The 24,316-nt window shown below is 42.2% G+C and overlaps 1 protein-coding gene across 2 annotated transcripts in view; it reads left to right on the forward strand.

The window, feature by feature from the left end:
• Window positions 1–22,087, forward strand: part of LOC141107931 (excitatory amino acid transporter 1-like) — a 185,513-nt gene extending 163,426 nt beyond the window's left edge. For both annotated transcript variants that reach the window (XM_073599013.1, XM_073599004.1), the window contains one exon: window positions 20,726–22,087. In XM_073599013.1, the coding sequence (XP_073455114.1) occupies window positions 20,726–20,924 (199 nt within the window). In that variant the 3' untranslated portion in view covers window positions 20,925–22,087. The remainder of the gene's footprint in view (window positions 1–20,725) is intronic.
• The last annotated feature ends 2,229 nt before the right edge of the window (window positions 22,088–24,316 follow it).

Genomic DNA, 24,316 nt, shown 5'->3' on the forward strand with positions numbered 1-24,316 from the left:
TTGGTCATGTTCGTCTGGGCCCGGAAACCTCCGCGACTGGCCCAGTCGATTTTACGCTTACCAAAAATGCTAGGAGAAATGGCTCTCCCGGATGTGACCCTGTATCACGCGGCATGCCACTTGATGAAAATCGTTGATTGGTGTCGCCACGGGACATTAAAACAATGGATCCAAATAGAGCGGCTCCTGTCAGGGATGGACCTGGATGGACTGCCTTGGTGCCAGAAAAATCTTCCTGAACGTGTAACTAAATATCCCACGGTAGGAGAGACGTGGCGAATGGCCCAAAAAATCTTTGGTGAGCATCCGATAGCGCCCACCCCCTCACCACTTACTCCGGTAATTGGGAATCCTGACTTTAGCCCTGGATTGAGCGACCCCATACTTCAAGAGCTGAAGGGGAGCGACAGAAGTCAACTTCGCCACTTCACCAAGAATGGAAAGTGGATGTCAAGGGAAGACATCATGAATGACCATCTATTGGTAAGCCTCTCCTTCTGGCACAAGCTCCAATTAGCTCACTTCATTAAATCTCAGCCCTCTCCGGCGCCTTTTTTAAGAATCTTGACTTCTTTTGAGACTCTTTGCTCAGAACAAGAGCCAGTGCGTCATGCTATCTCATTATCGTACCAACTTCTAATCACACCCCCCCAGGGGTACAGACCTCCTTATTTAGCCAAGTGGGAACGAGACCTGGGTATAGTGCTATCCGAGAGACAGGTGGAGAGAATGATTCTCTTCACGTATAAAACATTGATATGTGCCAATCAACAGGAGGCAGGGTTTAAAGTGCTGTCACAATGGTACTATACCCCAGTTAGGTTGCACCGGATGTTCCCGCAGAGTTCAGAGCTGTGCTGGAGGTGTGGGGAGGAGGCAGGCACTCTTCTCCACATCTTCTGGTCTTGTAGGCTCCTGACACCTTTCTGGAATGAGGTCCATCGCATCACACAGAAGTTCACAGATTGAGAGCTGCCCAGGAGTCCTGAGTTCTTCTTAATACACCACCATGAAATACTGAGCAAGTCATACAGGAAATCAATCCTGCCCCTGCTGGTCACGGTAGCAAAAAGTTGTATTCCCCTGCTCTGGAAGCGGACAGAGCCCCTGGGAGCGGCAATGTGGTTGAAGAGGATAGCTGATGTATACAACATGGAGGACCTTATGGCAACCGAGAGGAGCATTTCCTCAAGAAGTGGTTCTATTGGCTCGAATTTTTCTGCTCCGAGGAGTTTGCAAGGCTGGTGGCATAAAATTCTAGAGACTGGTCTACTCGTGAGGAACACGGTAAAAACCGATGGTAAGGCTGGAGGAGGCCTCCCCCCCCCCCATCACTTTTCTCCCTATACCTTCCCTCCCACCCCATCCCCTTCATCCCCCCCCCCCTCTATTTTTTTTCCTCTCTTCTCTCTTCTTTACTTTTTCTTTATTCTAACTTTGTCTAATTTTCTCCTTACTTTTTAACAGCATTGACGACCCATAGGTCGTGCTTTCCTACACAGTAATTATCTAAAAATACATTTAATCTCACATGAGACACAATGAGCTTCTTAACCTAGAATTTGGCTACCCAGAATAATAAAGCCTTATTGTTAGATTTACATGGTCCGACCAGTCGAGACGTTCCTATAACACGAACAAAACTGTTATGTCTTTTGTACCAATGTATGTTGAATGTTGATATCCTATGTTTTCGTAAATAAAGAATTTACAAAAAAAAAAAAAAGATGAGGTTGCACAAAGTAAATAGATACTCAATATGTCAAACCTTAAATTTGTGTGCGCCCATGAAATGGTGATAAACTTCAGTACCCTATATTTTCCATAGATGACACATTAAAAGCCCTCTATAGATGAAGGTCTGGTGCTGGAAATATTGCTCTCAGTCCGGCATGCGCAGCGATATGTAACATGTATCTCAATTGGCTTTTTCATACATAGGCATTCATACGTGCATATATGTGGGGGGGCTCAAAAACATTTTGAAGGGATTTTATGTGCTTCTGTGTGTAGCAATAACTCACGGTGGAGCTGCTGATTTAAAGCGGGCTGTTTCCGTCACCTTTTTACCTGTAGTTTCACCAATACCAGACTTAGAGTCCACATTGAGCTTATTATCTAACAATGTAGGCACCAGTCACTTTAGTATTTTTCAAATGCTTTAATGGGAGATAACTGGAAGAAGTAGCAGGAAAGAGGTACAAGAAGAGTTGCAGGGAAGTTCAAATACCTTTTCTCGGTGTAGCACTAAGGAATTGAAATCTCAGGGATAAATGTATCTTCAGTTCAGGATTAAATCTTTGCCCGCCTAGATAGACCTCTCTCACTGACCTAGCAACCGGAGTGCAGCACGAACAGAAAGTCTCTGCCACAGACTTGAATAGAACAAAACTGTACGATCCTCTGCCACAGGATGTAGTAGTTTTCGATGGACAGCAACACAGTACCAGAACCTTTAAGCCGACCCGGCAGTACTATGTGGTAGGTTAACTTAAGATGCGTTCTCCAATTGAGTCACCAGGCCCCTCTCTAGACCAGCGCTCCGCATGATCCTTCCATGACGGGTCCTCCCCTGGATTCTTCTCAATTGTCTAGCTTCTTCCCGTAGGACAGACAGCACAGGACCATCTCCGCAGCAGTTGTAGTAGGCCCCAGACAGACCTCTGGGCCCACCCACACGCTGCAGCAACGCAGTCCTCCGGCCCGGAGGACCACGAGGTAGGACTCCTAGCGCATACCTGTTGGCCAGGAGGGCCAGCAGGTGGAAAGAAAATGACCAAGAAATATGGCGTCTGTCCCTTAAATACCCCTTCCCAGAATGCACCGCATTTGACAACCTCTGCCGAGTTATTTCTGAGAAAGAAGAGCACTCAATACACATCAGTCTGTTGCTTTCCAGCTTCGGTCTGTAGTGACACCGACATCTACAGGCGACGGGGTGGAACTGCACGCAACCAAGGCAGGAACAGAAGCTAATTTAGCCATAGATTAAGTCTGAACTATGTACAGAACAGATGACCCACTAAATTTACATATAAGCGGTAGATTAAAAATCTACCAGCGCTACACGTGTAACTTTATTTTTTTGCAATTTAAAAAAAAGTTATTACCCGTTAACTTACTTTCCAGGAATTTTCCAGGATGGCTACGAGAGGCTCCTGCCACCTAGCACAGGAAACACATGATCCACATCATTTAAAGCATGCACCACAGTATACCCTCAGTTATAACATATGACAATATATGCAAATGTAACAGTAATACTCATAACATGTACACATTAAAAAAACATACATCTCAGGGTGGGAATAGGCGCTGTCCTGGAAAGTAAGTTAACAGGTAATAACTGTTTTCCCAAGTCATCTTCCAGGACGACTACGAGAGAGGACCAAAAAGGAACTACCTGCTTTGGGGGGGGGGGGGCTATGGCCTGCAGCACCTTTCTCCCGAAGGACTGATCCATGCTAGACAGCAGATCCAACCGGTAATGCCTAAATGAAGGTTTGGTAGCTGGACCAGGTGGCTCACAAAAAGAAGGGGAGGGAGGCCCTTTTCATATCTTTAGGCAGAAAAATGAAAAACCCTATACTGATGGCCTCCCCGGGTTTTGTAGGATGCCGCAGCAGGGAGGCCCCTGCCACCTAGCACGAAGGCCTGCAGGAAAAAAATTCACAGCGTGAAGCGTGCTCCTGCCTGGCCAGAGGAAACACAAGAACTGAGGGTATACACCCTGTTCCAAATTATTTTACCTAATTATTTAATCATTTACCTAAATAATTGATGTAAACAACAGTCAGCATATTTCTCATGTTATCAACTATTAAGAGTACAATTCAAATTTTATTGAACAAACCTCCTAATGATAACAGTTTTTTTTTTTCAAAATAAAAAACTTACAATGCACTGTTCCAAATTATTACGCACAGTAAGTTTTAAAACACTTTATAGGTTGTAAAGAACTGAAAATTGACATTTGTTGTGTTTGCAGCATATTTCCTGAAATCAAAAGCTATTTCAGTCAAACTTTGAACAACATTTTAACTTTTTAAACATTTTAACCGGTCACGTTACATTTTAACATACGACCCCTTATTTGATAGCAGCTTCACAAGTCTTGCATCCATTGAACTTGTGAGGTTTTGGACAGTTTCTGCTTGAATTTGTTTGCAAGATGTCAGAATAGCCTCCCAGAGCTGCTGTTTGGATGTAAACTGCCTCCCACCCTCATAGATCTTTTGCTTGAGGATGCGCCAAAGGTTCTCAATAGGATTGAGGTCAGGGGAGGATGGAGGCCACACCATGACTTTCTCTCCTTTTATCCCCATAGCAGCCATTGATGCAGAGGTATTCTTTGCAGCATGAGCTGGTGCATTGTCATGCATGAAGATGATTTTATTACAGAAAGCATAGTTCTTCCTTCTGTACCATGGAAGGAAGTGGTCAGTCAGGAACTCCACATACTTTACAGAGATCATTTTTACACCTTCGGGGACCCTAAAGGGGCCGACCAGCTCTCTTCCCATGATTCCGGCCAAAAACATGACTCCACCACCGCCTTGCTGACGTTGCAGCCTTGTTGGAACAGGGTGGCCATCCACCAACCATCCACTACTCCATCCATCTGGACCATCCATGGTTGCACAGCACTCATCAGTGAACAGGACTCTTCAGGGGGGCAGGAGGCGGAGCCTAGCGGAGCAGACATGCATTGTTAGAGCTCCACACCGCTGAGGAGAGAAGAGAAGGACAAAGCGGAGCCTGCAGGCTCTAAAGGTATCCATTTGAACCTTTTTGCCCCAGGGAACAAACTGTGAAAGTTTGGGCAGGAAATATGCTACTGGGAGGAAACCGTGGCAGAAATAAAAATCACCTCACAAAGAGCTCACAGGCACTCACTGCAGCTGAAGCAGCTCCAGTCACCTCACAAGATACAGCATCAGGGCGCTCTCACAGACAGAAAATGTCACAGCAAGACTCTCCATTTGAGTCAGATACAGAACAAATCCTCTCACAAACTTCTCCACAAGCCTCCTCAGCATCCCCAGTAATATTATTACAGTTTGAAAAGATGCTTCATAAGGCTTTAAAACAAACCTCAGACCAAATAACAAAAAGCCTAACCAAAGAAATAAGAGAGCTGGGAAACCGCACCGCAGCCTTAGAAATAAAAATGGATGAAATTGAAATTACAACCCAAGAAAATATAACAGAATTGGAACAATTAAAAAAAGAGAATTTAATACTTCAAACTAAGCTCGAAGATTACGAAAATAGAGCCAGACGTTCAAACTTGCGCATAAGGGGAATACCTGAAACTGTGACAGACCTGCAATCTACTATTACTGCTCTATTACAAGAACTAAAGCCAGATATCCCTATTGAACGTTTAGAACTGGACAGAGTACACAGAGCCCTCACAGCCAAAAAGAAAGATGGACCCCCACGTGATATAATCACAAAATTTCATTATTACAGAACGAAAGAACAAATACTAATTGCTGCAACAGAAAAAAAGGAACTTAATTTTCAAGGACACAATTATCAAATTTTTGCTGACCTATCCCAACTTACTATTACTAAAAGACGATCCATGAAACCCCAACTAATGGAACTGCAACGCCACAACATTATGTATCAATGGGGCTTCCCCTTTTCAGTCAGATTTAACTACCAAGGTACAATTTACAGAAGCAGATCAGCAGATGAACTACAACAAACCCTTTTAAAATTAAATCTGACAAAACCCACAAGCAGCAACACCCCCACACGCAGAAGAATGGCATCATCTTCACCTTCAGGCAGCACCCAGAAAATTTCAGAACAAAATGGGAATCATCATTCTCACAAAAGAGGCCGTTATGCCACATCATCCATGGACCAAGAAGATTCAATGGACTGACATCCTAATTCCTGATATCTCTTCATTTATTATACTAAGAGATGGCTCTCTATAAAAAAAACTATATTTATAACTGAATGTAACTGCATTCTGATAGTCACACACTGTGTGGGATCATGTTACATTCCAGTTATATTTCTTATTACTTCTGATTCATATAGCCTTAGAATATATAAGTGAAATAAGGAAATTCTTGTTCAGTTATATATTATCAGGTAATAACAATAGATTTATTACTTTTTAGGACAAATATGTTCAATAATCCAGAAGTAATGGAAGCTTTTTCTTTCTTTTCTTAAAACAAATATATTATTACCTAACTAGTTCCTAGAATTATGTTTTTGTTTATTCTAATCTGAAGCAATACAACCTCAATTTTATGAGTTAACATATCTAAACAGTTACATATGAATAAAATATGTAATTGTTTACTCTAAAAGGGTTAAAATCCCAAAATAATTCAAACTATCTTCATCAGTACGAAAGTTATTAACAGTACCTTTCTAACTGAATTATTTAGCCTAGGGCAAGACTAACCATATACAACCACCCTGGAATAAATCATTTCAACAAAAACTATATTCTGCACTCCAATTAATTAAACATCATTTTGATGTCTTTTGACATAGCACTTCTCTCCTGTAAGCGGAAGATCCGTGTACCCCCATTAGCCCTCCTCATTCTCCCAACCATATTATGTGGGGGTGTGACGAAGGCACTTATTCCCCTGAGAGAGATATTTATTCTCTTTCACGGGTAAATTGTGATTACTTGCAAAAAATAATTTATACAATGTATCATCTAATCTCATATGTTTTTTGTTTACTCTTTACTCCAGAATTCACTGGTTTCTTTTCTATCTATTCATCTCTTCAGTCCACACAGGTTGATCTGCGCAGTCAGCTCTGCATAACAAAAAGTAAGTCAAAACTATTTGATCTATTGCCATGGCACCACTGAATATACTTTCCCTGAATGTTCAGGGAATAAATGTCCCTCAAAAAAGGACCAAAGCCTTCCGTACTTTCCATAACAAGAAGGCTCACATAGTATGCCTCCAAGAAACACACTTCACCAAAGATTCTACTCCAAAATATATTTCTCCTTTTTATCAACAAATTTACACGGCTTCTGCCTGTACCAAGCAAAGGGGAACTCTAATTGCATTTCACCGATCCACACCATTCACCTTATCATCAGAAATTAAAGACCCAGAAGGTAGATACCTGATACTCATGGGTTATATAATGGATACAGCAATCACGGTGATTTCCTACTACGCTCCTAACAAACAACCTACACCATTCCTCTCACATATATTACAAGTGATTAATACACACAAAATAGGAACAGTGATAATGTGTGGGGATTCGAACCAGGTCCTCCTCCCATTTCTAGATAAATCACCTTTTACACCATCCAAAATAACCTCTAGATTACCTTTTTCTCAACTTCTTTCCAAATACAATATGGTAGATTCGTGGAGAGAAAGTAACCCAATGAAAAAGAAATTCACTTATTTCTCGCACCCTCATCAAACCTTCACCAGAATAGATCATATTTTTCTAACAATAGGAATGATACCAGAAATTATTGCATCAGATATAATTCCGATTCCGTGGTCTGACCATAATGCAGTATACACTACTATAGCCTCAGCCATACCAAAAGCGCATGACCCAACGTGGTACTTACCGGACATAATGCTCAAACACCCACTACATCAGATGGCCATTGAACAAGCTTTAAAGGAATACATATCAATTAATAATACAACAGACATCTCCCCAATAACACTGTGGGAAGCTCATAAGCCTGTCTTGCGTGGTACAATACAAAGACAAATGGCACTATTTAAACGGGAACGCAAAAATCTAGCAAAAAAAATAGAACTCAATTTTAATGCAGCCTACATATCATTTCAAGATAATCCATCTCAGAGTACAAAATCTCATCTGGAAAAATCTAGATTGGAATACGATCTATTTCTCACTGAGTCAGTTGATAAATCCCTCAAACGCTCCAAACACAATTTCTACATGAATACAAACAAACCAGGTACATATTTGGCTCGGGCATTAAATTCAACTAACAAATCTTTCAAACCAATACGTTTGAAATTATCAAAAAATGTTTACACTTGTAATCCAGTTAAAATAGTCCATAAATTTCACTCACATCTCGCAACTTTATACAAGACAAACAATGAATTTAATCCTACAGAGGCTGAATCCTTCTTCTCAAAAATAACCTTACCTGAGTTATCTCAGAATCAAAAAAGCAGTTTGGATGAGCCTATAACTATAGATGAAGTTGCTAACGCCATAAAAGACCTAAAACTTAACAAAAGACCAGGCCCAGAAGGCTACTCGGCTTTATACTATAAAACATTCTCAGAAATACTCTCTCCCATTCTCACTGAAACTTTTAACAAACTTCTAGATGGACATTCTTTTCGGCAAGAAACACTAATGGCAATTGTTTGTATGATCCCAAAACCCCTTTCTGATGATACTTCCTGTGTGAATTATCGGCCTATCTCTCTGTTAAACCTCGATATTAAATTATTAGCAAAAATAATAGCAAAACGCCTCAATAGCATTATAGGAAAATTAATACATAGAGATCAAGTAGGCTTCATGCCAAATAGACAGGCAGGCGATAATATACGCAGGGCAGTGTTATTGGCACATATTGCTAAAGAAACGGAAAATCCCTTTGTTTTCTATCTCTCGATATTAAGAGGGCATTTGACACAGTATCCTGGCAATATATGCAATATTCATTACAAAAATGGGGTTTTGGACCCCACTTTTTAACATGGATCAAAGCATTATATAATAAACCCAAAGCCTATATAAAATATGCTGGATACAAATCTGAAGCCTTTAATATCGAAAGAGGTACCCGATAGGGTTGCCCATTATCTCCCTTATTATTTGCCCTTATACTCGAACCCATGGCCCAATACATCAGAACAAACCAAACTATAACTGGCATTGAAGTAGGAGGTATTACACACAAATTATGTATATTTGCAGACGATATATTACTTTTTCTATCATCACCACAGGTCTCTGGTCCTAACTTAATACCAGCTCTTGATGGATTTGCAGCCCTATCCGGCCTTATGATTAATCCTAAGAAATGCCTAGTGCTTAATATTTCACTCACAAACATGGAATTGATCCCGGCTAGGGCTGCACTCCCATTCACATGGGCAGAAAAATCAATCCCATATCTTGGAATTAATTTAACAGCATCTCATTCTGACTTATTCTCAACCAATTATCCTCCTGTATTAAGACAGATCACAAATCTAATAAAACAATGGTCGCAACTTCCTTTATCCTGGATAGGGAAGATTAATGCAATCAAAATGACTATTCTACCCAAATTGCTTTATCTATTCAGAGTCCTCCCTATTCCAATTCCTTCCTATTTTTTGAGAATAGTACAAAAAAGAGCAACTTCGTTTATATGGGGCTCTTCTAAACCACGTATACCTATACACACACTACATCTTCCCAAAAATAAAGGAGGCCTGGGATACCCTAATTTTACTAACTATTACAGAGCAGCACATTTGGCCAGTCTGTCCAAATACCATGCAAAACAGGAAATCCCATTATGGGTATTTATAGAGGCTTCAGAAAATGACCCTCTATTAATATCAAATTTATTATGGCTTGATCCTAAAGACCGCTTTAAAATTCATAATCCCATAACTAAACACTTCTTATCTCTCTGGGATAAACTAAAAACCAAATATCAGTTACAATCTCCACACAATCCTCTCCTTTCTTTTATCAGAAATCCGGCCTTTTATCCGGCATGGATCTACCCAAATTCTTTTAAAGCTTGGACAACATCAGGCATTCAGACACTAAATGACTTCATAGCATCTAAATCATTCCTTTCATTCCCATCGCTTAGAGAAAAATATGATCTACCAAACTCTGAGATATTTAGATATCTCCAAATCAAAAATTTCTATACACCATTCCTAAAGGGGGATACACCATTATCCCAATTATCCATTTTTGAATCAATCTGTACAAAAGATCCATTTACTAAAGGTACAATTTCATCACTTTATAATCAATTATATGGAGTAGCAAATCTTAATAGACCCTCTTACGTTCAGAGGTGGGAGGAGGACCTGGGACGAACTTTAGAAGACACGGACTGGTCTAACATATGGCTCACATCTAAGTCATCTTCACCCAACATCTTAGCACTGGAGACAAATTATAAAGTCCTAACTCGCTGGTACCTTGTACCCGCTAGAGTGGCAAAATATTCACCTAATACCTCAGCTCTTTGTTTTCGAGGATGCCCAGAAATAGGAACATATTTACACATATGGTGGACATGCCCAGTAATCCAAACCTTCTGGAAGGAAGTCTTCGTGATTGCATCTAAAATATTTTAAAAAATAATACAACCAGATCCATATTTAACTTTACTTAATCTAAAACCGGAATGGTTAACACTCTCTCAATTCAAACTTATGATCCAACTAATAACGGCTGCAAAACAAACAGTGGCCAAGGCATGGAAATCTCCTACATTGGTACTAGCAGAAACAATTCACAGAATGAATAATACAACGTCCCATGCTAAGATGGTAGCCATCGATCAAAATCAAATTCCAAAATTTGAAAAACTTTGGCATCCTTGGATAAAACAACAGTTCCTGTCAAACTTCAATGACTCTGTCCTGTTGCCATGGTAACAGATTAAATGACTTACAGAGACACCCATTCTAAGGCTTCAAAGAGAACTAAAAAGAATAATAAACTGACGAGCGGGACAACTTTGTGGACCATACCTCTACCTTTCAACCCTTTTTCTTCTTTCTCTTTCCTTTTCTCCACCTTACAATTAAAGCTCATTATCAGAATTTATTTGACCTATATACACTCTACTTGTAAACAATATGTATAGTAGGTATAAATCATTTAAATACCTACAAAAGTAACTAAGGAAATGATATATATATCTTTAATTTAGGTTTATGTGAACCCAGTGTTTAATATTTGAAATTTCATGATATTTACCTATATAAACCCTACTGTAAAACAATGAGCTTACTTTATAGATCCTTGTAAACTTACTTTATGTATCTTTATAACATTGTATACTCAATAAACTTCTTTTGACAAGGAAAATTAGTCTTCATGTATTTTTCTGCCCAATGCAGCCGTTTCTGCTTGTGAGCATTGGTTGGTGGTGGAAGGTTTATGCACAGTTGCAAGACTCTGGAGGACTCTACACCTTGATGTCCGTGGGACTCCAGAGGCACCAGCAGCTTCAAATATCTGTTTGCTGCTATGTAATGGTGTTTTAGCAGCTGCTCTCTTGATCCGATGCATGGATCTGGCAGAAATCTTCCTCAATGTGCCTTTACCTGCACGAAACCCGTCTGTGCAGCCACAAATCTCTTAATAGTGCGATGATCACGCTTACGTTTTTGTGAAATATCTAATATTTTCATACCTCGTCCAAGGCATTGAACTATTTCACTCTTTTCGGCAGCAGAGAGATCCTTTTTCTTCCCCATATTGCTTGAAAATGGTGCTCTGCTTAATAATGTGGAACACCCTCCTTTAGTAGTTTTTCCTTTAATTGGGCTCACCTGGCAATCTAATTATCACAGGTGTCCGAGATTGTTTTCAGTGATCAAAAGAGCCCTGAGACACAATGCCATCCATGAGTTAAGCTGAAAAACAAAATGTTTAATCTTTGTGACACTGAAATAGAATTTGCATAATAATTTGGAACAGGGTGTACTGTGGTGCATACTTTTTTTTTTTTTTTTTTTTTTTCAAATATCTTTTTATTAATTTGCAATAAGAACAACTACAAAAAAAGAAAAACAACATTTATACATACATTGGTCTTACATGATGTCAATGTGGTCTTTGTGGGAATTTTACTTTTGTTGCATCATACATCAATAACAAGCATAAAGCACGGAATGTGGTGATATGTATAACAGCACAGTCCACTGGGTCACTAGGTAATGTAATTCACATTTGTATATGATGAGATGACCCCTGATGGGCTCATTGTTCACAGCTGGCATCCACTTGAGAGCTATTTTGCGCGGATTCTATTAAGAGACCTCTGAAGCAGTGGAGGGGTCTGTCAGCCATTTAGACCAGACTTTGTCATATTTATTGGGGCAGCCTCTGTTAGCGTATGTGTCTTTATATAGAGGTAAGCTGTTTTTTCCATAGGGAGGGAGGGGGGGGGTTGGTTTGTGCCAGCTAAGGGCTATGGCTTTGCGTGCATAAAACAGTAGCAGTCCCACTAGTGTGCGTCCCGCCACCGTAGGAATTAATTATTCTATCAGTCCTAGCAAGCAAATTGCCATTGATAGTTGTAGTGGCACAGAGGTGATTTGCGTGATAAAGTCTAATACCTCCTTCCAGTAATCTGCAATTGCCGGGCAGGTCCAGAAGATATGGGTGAAGTCACCAGGAATTCCACCACATCTCCAACACTCATGGGGGGGAGTTGGGGTTCATTTTGTGCATTCTATGGGGTGTGAAATATGCCCGGTGAACTATCTTGAATTGGACCAGGCGGTCTCTCAGAGAAACCAAGGAGTTAAAAGGGAAATCCCATATGTCATCCCAGTCATCGTTATTAAAATTAGGAATGTCATGGGACCATTTAGACCTCAGCTTCTCCAAAGTCGGAAGAGAGGTGATAATGAAATGCGAATACAATTGAGAGGTGTTTTTTTTTGCACAATCTGATCTAAGTAGGTCTTCTAGTGAAGATTGAATCAGTTGAGGAGGTGAGTTGGAGAATTGGCAACTGAAGGCATGGGAGAGTTTAAGGTATCGAAAAAAATAGGACCGTGGTAAGTTAAAGTCAGAGTTCAGTTTGGAAAGAGGGACTAGGGATTGGTTGGAGACAATCTGCGTCACCGTTTTGATGTTAAATTTGGTCCAGGCATGTGGTTCAGGCAATTTGTAGATGTGCTTTAGGGTTGGGTTTAGCCAAAGGGGGGCATTGGGTGAAACTACCTGTTTAGGGTATTTTTCAAGTTTGAGACCTGCCCCCCATGCACGCAGTGTGGTGCGCATGGAGGGTGTCAGTGGATAGGGGGCCTGGGGGCCTCGAAAGAGTAAAAATTTGAGCGCCTCAGTTGATCAAAGCACTGCCATCTCGACCTGAGTAGCTGGATTGGAGATGTCCAGATTGAGCCACCAGGTGGCCGTTACTAGCTGGGTGGCTAAATAGTACTTATATAGATCCGGACATGCCAAGCCACCCTGAGAGGTCGGGCGTATCAGTGTGGTCCAGCTGTATCTGGGGGATTGGGATCCCCAGAGAAAAGAGGCAAGGAGGCAATGTAGACGTATGAAAAAGGATTTGGGAACCCACTGTGGAGAGTGGCGGAATAAATATGAGAATTTGGGTAATATTTTCATTTTAAACAAATTTATACGTCCCATCAGTGAAAGTGGCAATGATTCCCATGCCCTCAGCCGTTGCCGTGTCTCCTGAACTACCGGGGACAGGTTTAGGACTAAGTAGTCAGAGGCCTGTCTGGAGACCACCACCCCCAGGTATTTAAAAGTCTCGACCTACTGAAGGGGAATGTTAGTAGGAGCTGTGGCACGGGCCGCAGGGTCTATGGGGAACAGGAGGGATTTTGTCCAGTTGACCCTGAGGCCCGTGACAGAGGAAAAGGAGTTGAGGATCTGTAGGGCTCCCTCAAGCGATGGACCTGCATCATTTAGGAAAAGTAGGAGATCATCTGCGTACAGGGCGACCCTCTCCTCCAGCCAGCCAACCCTCTGCCCCCTAACTTGGGGAGAGGTGCGAAGGGCTTCTGCAAGTGGCTTCATCGCGATGGCAAACAAGGCCGGAGAGAGAGGGCAGCCCTGCCGCGTGCCCCTGGAAAGATGGAAGGATTGCGACAGGCCCCCTCCCAGTTTAATGGCTGAGGTGGGGTCACGGTACCTGATGCCTGATGAAGGAGCACTCATGCTCCGAACGCGTGCACGCCCCCAGCGTCACTGATACCCGGGAAATACAACTTAACAGACGATCCACGCTGTGCCTGTCTCAACCCAGCCTGTGACACTGGTTACCACCTGCGCCGTCAGACGGGACAAGGAGACAAGTGTAACACACTCCATCATTCAGGATCGCCCCCTGTGGAGCCCTGCTGCCCACCACACAGCTTCCCGGATGGATTTTTTACTTGATGTGCCTGTATCTACCTTACTCTGAGTGAGTGCATTTTAACCTGTAATAAATGTTTATGCTACAGTACTACACTTAGGTCGGCGCTGCTTTTCTTCCTTTTTATCTCCCTCCAAAGGTGAATTCTGCCCTTCAAGCAAGCTGCCTCCTGTGTTTGTATCTGCATCTCTCCCCCTGAGGTCATAGACCTATGCTCTGCATTCCCCCCTCCCCCCCCCCCCCTTCACTCATTTCATCCCAGTTTTTATGCCTGGACTTTTGTTCATCAACCCAGCACCATCCCAGGACTTTTTTTATCATTTTTTTATATTTCATTTTTTATTTTCTATTATCATTATTTTTATCATATAAATGTATTGTAACTCACACATGACTGTTATTTAAATTGATATCTTTTAATTAGCTATTCTTTAATTTTTTTTTTTTTTTTGTATAACTTACTATCCCTTTGTATATTGCTCACCCCTATCCATAGCTGTCGTCCCCTAGCGCAACAAAATATTGTAAATTATCACGGTACAGGACCTTGATCCATTCAATGAAGACCAGGGGAAACCCCATCTGTGTGGTGCATACTTTAAATAATGTGGATCATGTGTTTTCTGTGCTAGGTGGGAGGAGCTTCTCTCTCTGGTAGCTGTACTGGAAGATGACTTGGGAAAAATGTTTTACATAACTTTTTTTCATCACAGGGGACAAAAAGTTTTGGCGAAAAGACCATTGATGTCTCCCCTATTCTCCACTGAATGTAATGCAATGCATATCACATTGCATTAAATTGTTTTCCGGCCAAGCTGTCCGGGGACACCGAGAGGCTGACCTAGCAGAGACGTAAAAGATTATGCTTTCCGGGTCAGCAACAAGGAGGGTAGGAGAGCAGGTGTGTGTCCACTCTTCTCCCTCCCCTCTTCCTGGCAGCACCCGTTATGTTGGTCTCCGGCCTGCAGATGGGCAAGCCGTTACTGGGACTGTGTGGAAGCAATTGAGCGGCATCGCTGGAGTCTGCTTGTCAGATATACACACAATGTGTGTAAAACCCCCCTGCTGTTGGGGTACGCACGACGGACCTGGCAACAGGGTTAAAGTCTAAAATCGCCTTTCCCAGAAAATAATCTATGCAGTCAAGGGAACCCGTAATGTATCAATAAAACTATGCATCTTTGTAAAATGTTTTTAAATTATATTGTTTTACATGTAGGCAATTTGGGGAAACACGAAGCCTGGCAGGAAAACTTCCAGTCAATAATCTCTTTGTTTTTAAGAAACCACTTAATAGCAAAACAAAAAACAAAAAACACATTGGCAGCCTAAGGCTATTTGCAAGATCAAATAATCTTGTTGCTAATTGAAGTCACTTCAGATCTGTAAATGAACATCAATTAAATAGGTAGTGCACGCAAGGAACACATGTTAGTAGAAGAACTTATATGGGTTTATTATAACAGTAGAACACAGCTTCTATGGGTTTATTGCAACCACCCTGCTTTTAAACAGGTGTAGGCTAATGGGTCTCTCCCTGGATATTTTTATAGCAGAGGACGAGTTATGAGATTACCAATATTTCAGTACTTAACATGTGGATACAATACTAGTTTTCCCTTATACACTAAATGCATAGCTCAGTGCATAACAACAATCTAATTGTAGTCTACTGCAACAAAGAAATGGATCTTAAGGACAGCAGTGTGTTTTTTATAGAGCCCTGAAATGGAGCCAAGTCAAGGATACCTGAGATTTGGAAGTTACCCAATGCACACAAGAGACTTTGGAGTCGAGTGGATTATTTCAGTTTTAAACCATTGTTACCACGAACAAGTTTGAATAAGCATGGGGATACTACTCTCAATCCTCCAGCACGTTCCGAGAGAAATGTGGATGGCTGCGGGGTGTACCCACCGACTGTGTATCGTGACAGTGTTGTTTCTGTTTTTTGGAATGGTGTTTCTCCGGTGTTGCCAGAGGGGAGCGAGGCAGGCTCCGTTCTTGGGGTGGCAGGGTGAACTCCTGGTACCAGTCCGGTAGATCAATCTATCCAATTTGGAGGGCAGTGCAGAAGTCAGGGAGGTCATCTGCGGAGCGTGTGCTGCCTGCCGTCGTACGTGATCAACAAAGCAAAAGGGAAACGCCACGTGTACCGTATGTCTTTCTCCCGCAATTTGTCTAATAAAGGTCGCAGGGCCCTGCGATTTTTCAAGGTGATCTAGGAGAGATCTTGAAATAATTTGATGCATTCTCCATTGAACACTATTTGATCATTCCTGCGGGCTTTGAACATTATCTCCTCTTTGAGAGCAAAGTTTTGCAAACAACAAATAATGTCTCTAGGGGTCAGGGTGTCTGGGCCCCTTGCTCTCAGAGCTCTGTGTGCCCTGACAAACTCAATATCAGTGTCCTCCGGTTTTTCTAAGAGACTGTTAAAGACTCTTTGCTGGACTGAGGGGATTTGATCGGCCATAACAGATTCTGGAATGCTGCGGACTCTAATATTATTGCGTCTTCCTCTATTGTCCAGGTCCTCCAGATGCCTATTCATTTCAATAAAATGGCGAGCATGAGAGGAGGCGACTTTATCCAGCCTGTTAATTTTAGTGTCTCTTTGTTTCCCTGCTGTCTCTGCGGTGGCCATCTTTTCCTGCAAGACTAGGAGGCTAGTTTTAAGATCTGTGATGGCCATGGAAAATGAGGCTTTAATGTCAGCTGCAAAGCCTGACATGTCCTTGTATGTAAAGGGGTGATCAGAACGTATGCTTCTCCTACCGTTCTCTTCCGCTGCCGACTGTGAGTCCTCACTGAGATCCCCATCCGCATGAGCCAGCACCATCTTGCCTCCCGCTGTGACTCTCAAGACAGCAGTCTGGTTCTTAAATATATCAGAGATGTTTCTCCCTGCGCTTGCAGCCATAGAGCGACGAGAGCATGTGTGGTGAGGGTGTCTGCTCTGCTTGTGCATCCTCTGAATTTATGAGCAGGAAGACAGGCTGGGGCCGAGTATCTGACAGAGCTTCTCAGCTAAGCTGCAATCCTCATCGCGAGCCAAGCCACGCCCCGTTTATTTCAGTTTTAGATAGGCTGACTTGGAGGCAGAAGGAGGAGCCAGTGTAGCCACTGGTGAAAAAAAGATGAGGTATGAAAGTCATATTTCTCTAAGTTTTGAGGGTGTCCCAGGGAACAGAGGACATTGTCTAAAAAAATATTGAGGGTCCATTTACACCAGATGCAGTTGGGTGCCTTTTTTACTGCAATCCAACTGCATAGACAGCCCAAAATCTAGGTAATTCTATGGGCACAGTTCATACCATTAGGCCCCGTTCTGCCGCTGTTAAAAGCACATGTTTTGTTATTTTGAAATTCAGGGAATCCTGGCACAGCATTCACTTGCAGCTGTATATTGCGATTAGCTGAGTTTACGTGCGTTTACATGCTGCGTTGGAACATTCTTGCCATTTCTGATGTGCTTCCTGTTGCTTTTCTTTCCTTGTTGCCGCTGCTATCTGCACGAGAAATAGTACACTGCAATTACCTGCAGTTATGTGCAGATAGCTGCAATAAATCGGTCCTGGACGCAGTCATATTAATTTTTTCTAACCGCACCAAACCCCATGTAACAAGACCGTTGCATTGTCTGAGTTTAGCTGCGGTAGATAACTTGACCTATCCGCAGCGAAAAGCTGAATTCTATCCGCCCATGTGAAAGGGGCCTTATACAGTGCAGTGAAAAAAAAGTACAGCAAGCTGCATTTTTCTGCACCACAAAAAAGCACACAAATACATGTAAACGTGCACAAATGCACCTCAATGCATCACAGTGCCAATAAAAGCCCAGCTAAAGAAGTAAGTACCCTCACAAGACAAATGCAGATGAAAAAATGCATGTCAGCTGCATATAAAAGCATGCATCAAATGCATGCAATTGTGCATGAAAAAAAATGCATAGTAGACATATTTCTGGTGTGAATGGGCCTTTAGGTATCCGAAGGGGTGGGGGCTGTATAACGCGCTGTTAGTTTGAAGTATTTTCATTAAAAAAAAAAAGGTTAGCATTAACTTGCTACAGTAAAACATTAACACGTGCAGGAAACAGTCCAGTTCAGCAGTGCAGTTACAAGTAACCTATTGTGGTATAAATCAGACTGGCAACTTGTAGAGAAAGGAAAGTGAAAAACAGAATTATCTTTTGTTCTAAACCATTAAAAGAAGTATGAAAGTGTGTAAAGAGAAAAAAGTAAATGTATCCTTTTGGTTAGAAAATGGCATATACATACAGTACAAAGCATCCTTTTACTTTATTAAAACCTATAGACATAGTGGAATAACATTTAAAGTGGTTCAAGGTTTATTACTATACCTGCATTCGAAAACTTCCTCCTTTTTTTAAGCTCTTACGTTTGCCACTGTCCCCGTGAAGACAGGTGGATCTTCTTACTGCTGTCAGTAGCTCCTTTCACAGGAAGTCATTGCCCCAGTCCCGAGGAAGGAATGGTTTCAAGGTTTCTACTCAAACCTGTTTACAGTTTCCAAACAAAACGGAAGGGATAAGTAGTCAATTCTCGATCTTAAAACTCAACTTGTTAATACAGGTTCAAAATTTCTCCATAGAATCAGCTAGGTCTGGCGCTGCCCTCCTTTAGCCCACTGTTTAGAGTGCCCAGGCCTGACACTGGATCCTTCCCAGGAACAAACCTCTACAAACCTCTATCCCTCTACTTTCATGCCTGTGTCCTTTTGTTCCATTTTCATGTCTGCATGGGGGTCTTGGGCTTGATGGCATCCTCCCCAAGGCAGTGATGTAACCCAGGGTCACTTCATGCAATTACAACTCAACATTTTAGACCACCCAATGCATCTGACCTACTAGGCCATATAGTATTTTCCTTTGGCACACCATACAGGAATCAGCCTTGTAGTTAAAAGGGTGCTGCAACAACATCCAACTGGTCACGGTACACAAAATGGATAAGAGATGTCACCAGCACAGCAACAAACTTGTTTCAAAGTGCAAAGCTCTTTATCCTTGTATGATAACATAGAAATGCAATGTTTCAGGACTGTGCAGGTCCTAAAATCTGTCTTTTAGTTATAGTAGCCTTGCATAGGGTGTATTTTTCATATTCATCTAGGGAAGATGAATTAAAGCTACCTAGGATGCAGGTTTTGGGGTCAACACTGAGTGAGGCCACCATCACATTGAGGGTCATAATAATCCCGAACTAGTATCATTTGAGTTTTGGGCAGGGCCACAGGAGATGCATTAGGTTTCCCTGAGGTTGATTGCATTTACAACAAGAATTAGGATGGACACCTATGCTATGAAGGAAATCTGAAGTTTGGTATGCTCTATGTATGATAAATAATTGTGTAAGCCTGTGCAAGGGAGAGAGTGAGACGGAGGGGACCACCCGCAGGATCTCTTCCCAGATGCTATTAGGGATAGATCCTAGGTCCCATTCCCATTTTTGTCTACAGGGGGCAGGAAATTTAAACAAAATTCTCAATAGGAGTTGTGCATAGATCTTGGAAATAAGCTCTTTGGAATCCAATGCCTTAACAATTTTATCAAACAATAGAGGATCTGTAATAGAGATGTCAAAGGTGCCATTTTGGGCTGAGGTTTCAAGGGTAGGTCATTATGTATTCTAGAATGTATTTATATTTGTTTTGCAAAAGATTTATTAGGTTTTTCCAAAATAATACAAAGAAGTCATGCACTAGAACGTATTTGGAAGTTGTGGAGATTCAGTCTAACAAATAAGTTTGTTCAATTATACACCGATCGGCCATAACATTATGACCACTGACAGGTAAAGTGAATACCGTTGATTATAAGGGTACCTAAAGGTGGGTGGGATATATTAGGCAGCAAGTGAACATGTTGTCCCTGAAGTTGTGTTAAAGGCAGAAAAATGCCAAGCGTAAGGTTTTAAATGACTTTAACAAGGGCCAAATTGTAATGACTAGACAGCTGGGTCAGAGCAGCTGTTTCCAGTCTGCAGTGGTCAGGACCTGCCAAAAGTGGTCCAAGAAAAGAAAACCACTGGTTCTGAGAGAAAGGTGTCAGAACACAGTCCATCACACTTTGGTGTGTATGAAGCTGTGTAGACATAGATCAGTCAGTGTGTCCACAAAACAAAAGTGCCTACAATAGGCACGTAAGCATCCAAGTTGAACCGTGGAGCAATGGAAGAAGGTGGCCTGGTCTGATGAATCGCATTTTCTTTTACAACATATGGATGGCCGGGTGCATGTGCATTGCTTACCTGAGGAAGCTGTGACACCAGGAAGCAGTTTGTGAAGAAGGCAATATGACAGGGACAGTGTGATGCTACCGATGGTTTGGTGCCAGATGCTACAGTATACCTTCAGGGGTCTAGTGGAGTCCATGCTTTGATGGGTCAGGGCTGTTTTGGTAGCAAAAGGAGGACCTATTCGATATTCGGTGGGTGACCATAATGTTATGGCTGATCAGTGTATACGCTAATGCATAAAAAACATATATTAAAAAAGTGGGATCGGTGGTTTATGCTAGAAAAAGGTAACAGATTTAATTTGGTGTGTACACTGTACTTCCATAAATCTTATTTCTATTATATTTTCTAGGGATCGCCTCCGCACAACCACCAATGTCTTAGGAGATTCTTTAGGAGCTGGCATTGTTGAACATCTTTCTAGACATGAGCTGCAAAAGCAAGATGCTGAGCTAGGAAACTCTGTTCTAGAGGGGAGTGAAAAATCCTATCAACTTATCTACACAGAGAATGACATCCAGAAACACCCCAGTAGTGAAACATGCATGTGAATGGCACAGTTCTGACCATCATGTAATTCCCATGCTTCATATGTGAACTGGACTTACCTCTATTTGTAATTCTTAGTTGCATGGACACCTTTGGAGAATGTCTTCATCAATATTCTGAAAATGCCACAGGACACATCAATGTATGAGTGGATGTGAGGATCAAGAGGACAGTCAATTTGTATGAGGTGTCTTGACACACCCCACTTTTTTGCCACGCAGTATCATAACTGATAAAATCTACAGGCTCAGAGTTTTGTAACTGGGAACATTAATTATGGAAGTTTGCATAAAAATAGATGCTGATATCAAGGTACTATTGAAAGCCATAATTAATCGTACTTGAAGATCTTCATGTTTCTGACAGCCTTAGAGAAGAACATTCAATATTGATAACTGTTCCTCTTGACAGAAGTTGTGTATGCCATCTCTTTCCTTCATGAACTTAAGATATAGCCATCTCTGTATAATTCTTTCTAAATGACCAAAGGAATACCACTCATCGCTAATTCTTGTAGTTGTATGTACTATAGATGTCAGGTGCTTTTGAGTCCTAAAAGATTTTATTCTTATGGAGGTGATTTACTTCCTACGACAGAAGAAAAGCACTTTCCCTTCATGAACCAGATATTTTTTTTCTTGCGACTTCTGGCATGAACTGATCCATTAGCCAAGCCCTCTGTAAGGGTAGTAATAGAACGAGATCCTGTTATACTTGACCTAAACAGATATTCCCTGTTGTTTTTGTTACATAAGCTAATCACATAAAATATCCGTGAAGTAGAGGAAACAAAATAATTCCTGGAGCTGTAGAGGACAAAAGTCTAACAATATGTGAAACCTGTATATATTTTTAAAATACTATTTACAAGTATGAAACGTTTTTTAAGCCAATGTATACTGGTTTACTTGTGGACATCAGTTTTTTTTTGTTTTTTTTTTAAAGGCAGGAAACCGCAATGATGATATAGAAAGTAACCCACATCAACCAGATTTCAACTTATTGGTGTTTTTGTAGGTTTCTGTTCTTTTTTATTATAAATCCAGAGTATTTAAGGCATGTAGTACATTTTAGTGGTTAATCAAAAACTAAACATGATTAAAGTCCTGTCCTTATAGTTAATACTCCTTTCCATGTCATGTTACTAGTAATATTTTTCTCACTCTAGACCAGTGGTTCTCAACCTTTCTAGTGCCGTGACCCCTTGATAAAATTTCCCAAGTTGTGGGGACCCCTAACAGTAAAATTATTTTCGTTGGTCGCGTTTGCTGGCACAGTGGCGGCATTTGCTGGCACAGTGCTGACAATTGATGGGCACAGTGGCTGCACAGTGGGACGTTTGCTGGCACAGTGGCGACAATTGATGGGCACAGTGGCTGCGTTTGGCACAGTGGCAACAATTAAAGGGCACAGTGGCTGCGTTTGCTGGCACAGTGGCTGCGTTTGATGGCACAGTGGTGACAATTGACGAGCACAGTGGCTGCATTTGATGGCACAGTGGCGGCGTTTGCTGGCACAGTGGTGACAATTGATGGGCACAATGGCTGCATTTGATGGCACAGTGGCGGTGTTGCTGGCAGTGGTGACAATTGATGGGCACAATGGCTGCATTTGATGGCACAGTGGCGGTGTTGCTGGCAGTGGTGACAATTGATGGGCACAATGGCTGCATTTGATGGCACAGTGGCGGTGTTGCTGGCAGTGGTGACAATTGATGGGCACAGTGGCTGTGTTTGATGGCACAGTGGCGACAATTGATGGGCACAGTGGCTGCACAGCGGCAACGTTTGCTGGCACAGTGGCGACAATTGATGGGCACAGTGGCTGCGTTTGGCACAGTGGCAACAATTAAAGGGCACAGTTCCTGCGTTTAATGGCACAGTGGCGACAATTGATGAGCACAGTGGCTGCATTTGATGGCACAGTGGCGGCGTTTGCTGGCAGAGTGGCGACAATTGATGGGCCCAGTGGCGACAATTGATGGGCACAGTGGCTGCACAGTGGCGACGTTTGCTGGCACAGTAGCGACAATTGATGGACACAGTGGCTGCATTTGATGGCACAGTGGCGGCGTTTGCTGGCACAGTGGCGACAATTGATGGGCACAGTGGCGACAATTGATGGGCACAGTGGCTGCGTTTGCTGGCACAGTGGCGACAATTGATGAGTACAGTGGCTGCATTTGATGGCACAGTGGCGGCGTTTGCTGGCACAGTGGCGACAATTGATGGGCACAGTGGCGACAATTGATGGGCACAGTGGCGATGTTTGCTGGCACAGTGGCGACAATTGATGGCACAGTGGCGACAATGGGCACAGTGGCTGCACAGTGGCGACGTTTGGCACAGTGGCGACAATTGATGGCACAGTGGCGACAATGGGCACAGTGGCTGCACAGTGGCTGTGTTTGGCACAGTGGCAACAATTAAAGGGCACAGTGGCTGCGTTTGATGGCACAGTGGCGACAATTGATGGGCACAGTGGCTGCATTTAAAGGCACAGTTGCAGCGTTTTAATGGGGGTTTTTATTTTCAGATTTTTTCAGTTTGTTTGCGCCCCCACCACTTATTTATATATAAACGTCCCGGTTGGTTCCTCAAAAGTGGTTATTCCGTGCCAGTGCTAGATACACAAAGTGTATAGCACCCAAACATGTATCTAGCACTGGCACGGAATAAACACTTTTGAGGAACCAACTGGGACATTTATATATATATATATATATATATATATATATATATATATATATATATATATATATATATATATATATATACGTTTATATATATATAAATGTTAAGTAACATAATGAAAAAAATGTTATCTTGTCAGCTTCTCCTGTGTGTCTGACTTACCAGATGTCACAGTGACACAGGTGTTCTTCTTCAGATGTGTCGTTGCCTCCCTCTTGGTACACTCATCCACAGCAAGCGGACTTCGGTGGGTGTAACAAGATGTCCGCTTGCCGACTTCTAAGTCTAAGCATTACTGTGGACGAGAGTACCAAGATGGCGGCGACGGAACGTCACTTCCGTGCAGTCTCTCCTGTGCAGGAAGTGACATCTCGCTGGCCGAGACGGACGGACTCCGGCAGTAACTTCGGGTCCGTCTCGGCCAGCATCTCAGGCAGCATCTCGGCCAGCATCCGCGACCCCCTGGAGAATCGGCAATCGACCCCCCAGGGGGTCGCGACCCCCAGGTTGAGAACCGATGCTCTAGACGGTATTAATACCAATATTAGACGTGACCAACTCTAGACAATGTATTTACTACTATCATGTTGTTATAAATCTGTGCTACCTTCCTATACACGTTTTTAAAAAGTTGGAATATATCTGAAAGAATTTTAGTGTCCATCCCCAAACAACCACACAGTGTTGAAGATGTAGGAGTT

This window comes from Aquarana catesbeiana, linkage group LG01 (genome assembly GCF_042186555.1).
Source record: "Aquarana catesbeiana isolate 2022-GZ linkage group LG01, ASM4218655v1, whole genome shotgun sequence".
Taxonomy (NCBI): domain Eukaryota; kingdom Metazoa; phylum Chordata; class Amphibia; order Anura; family Ranidae; genus Aquarana; species Aquarana catesbeiana.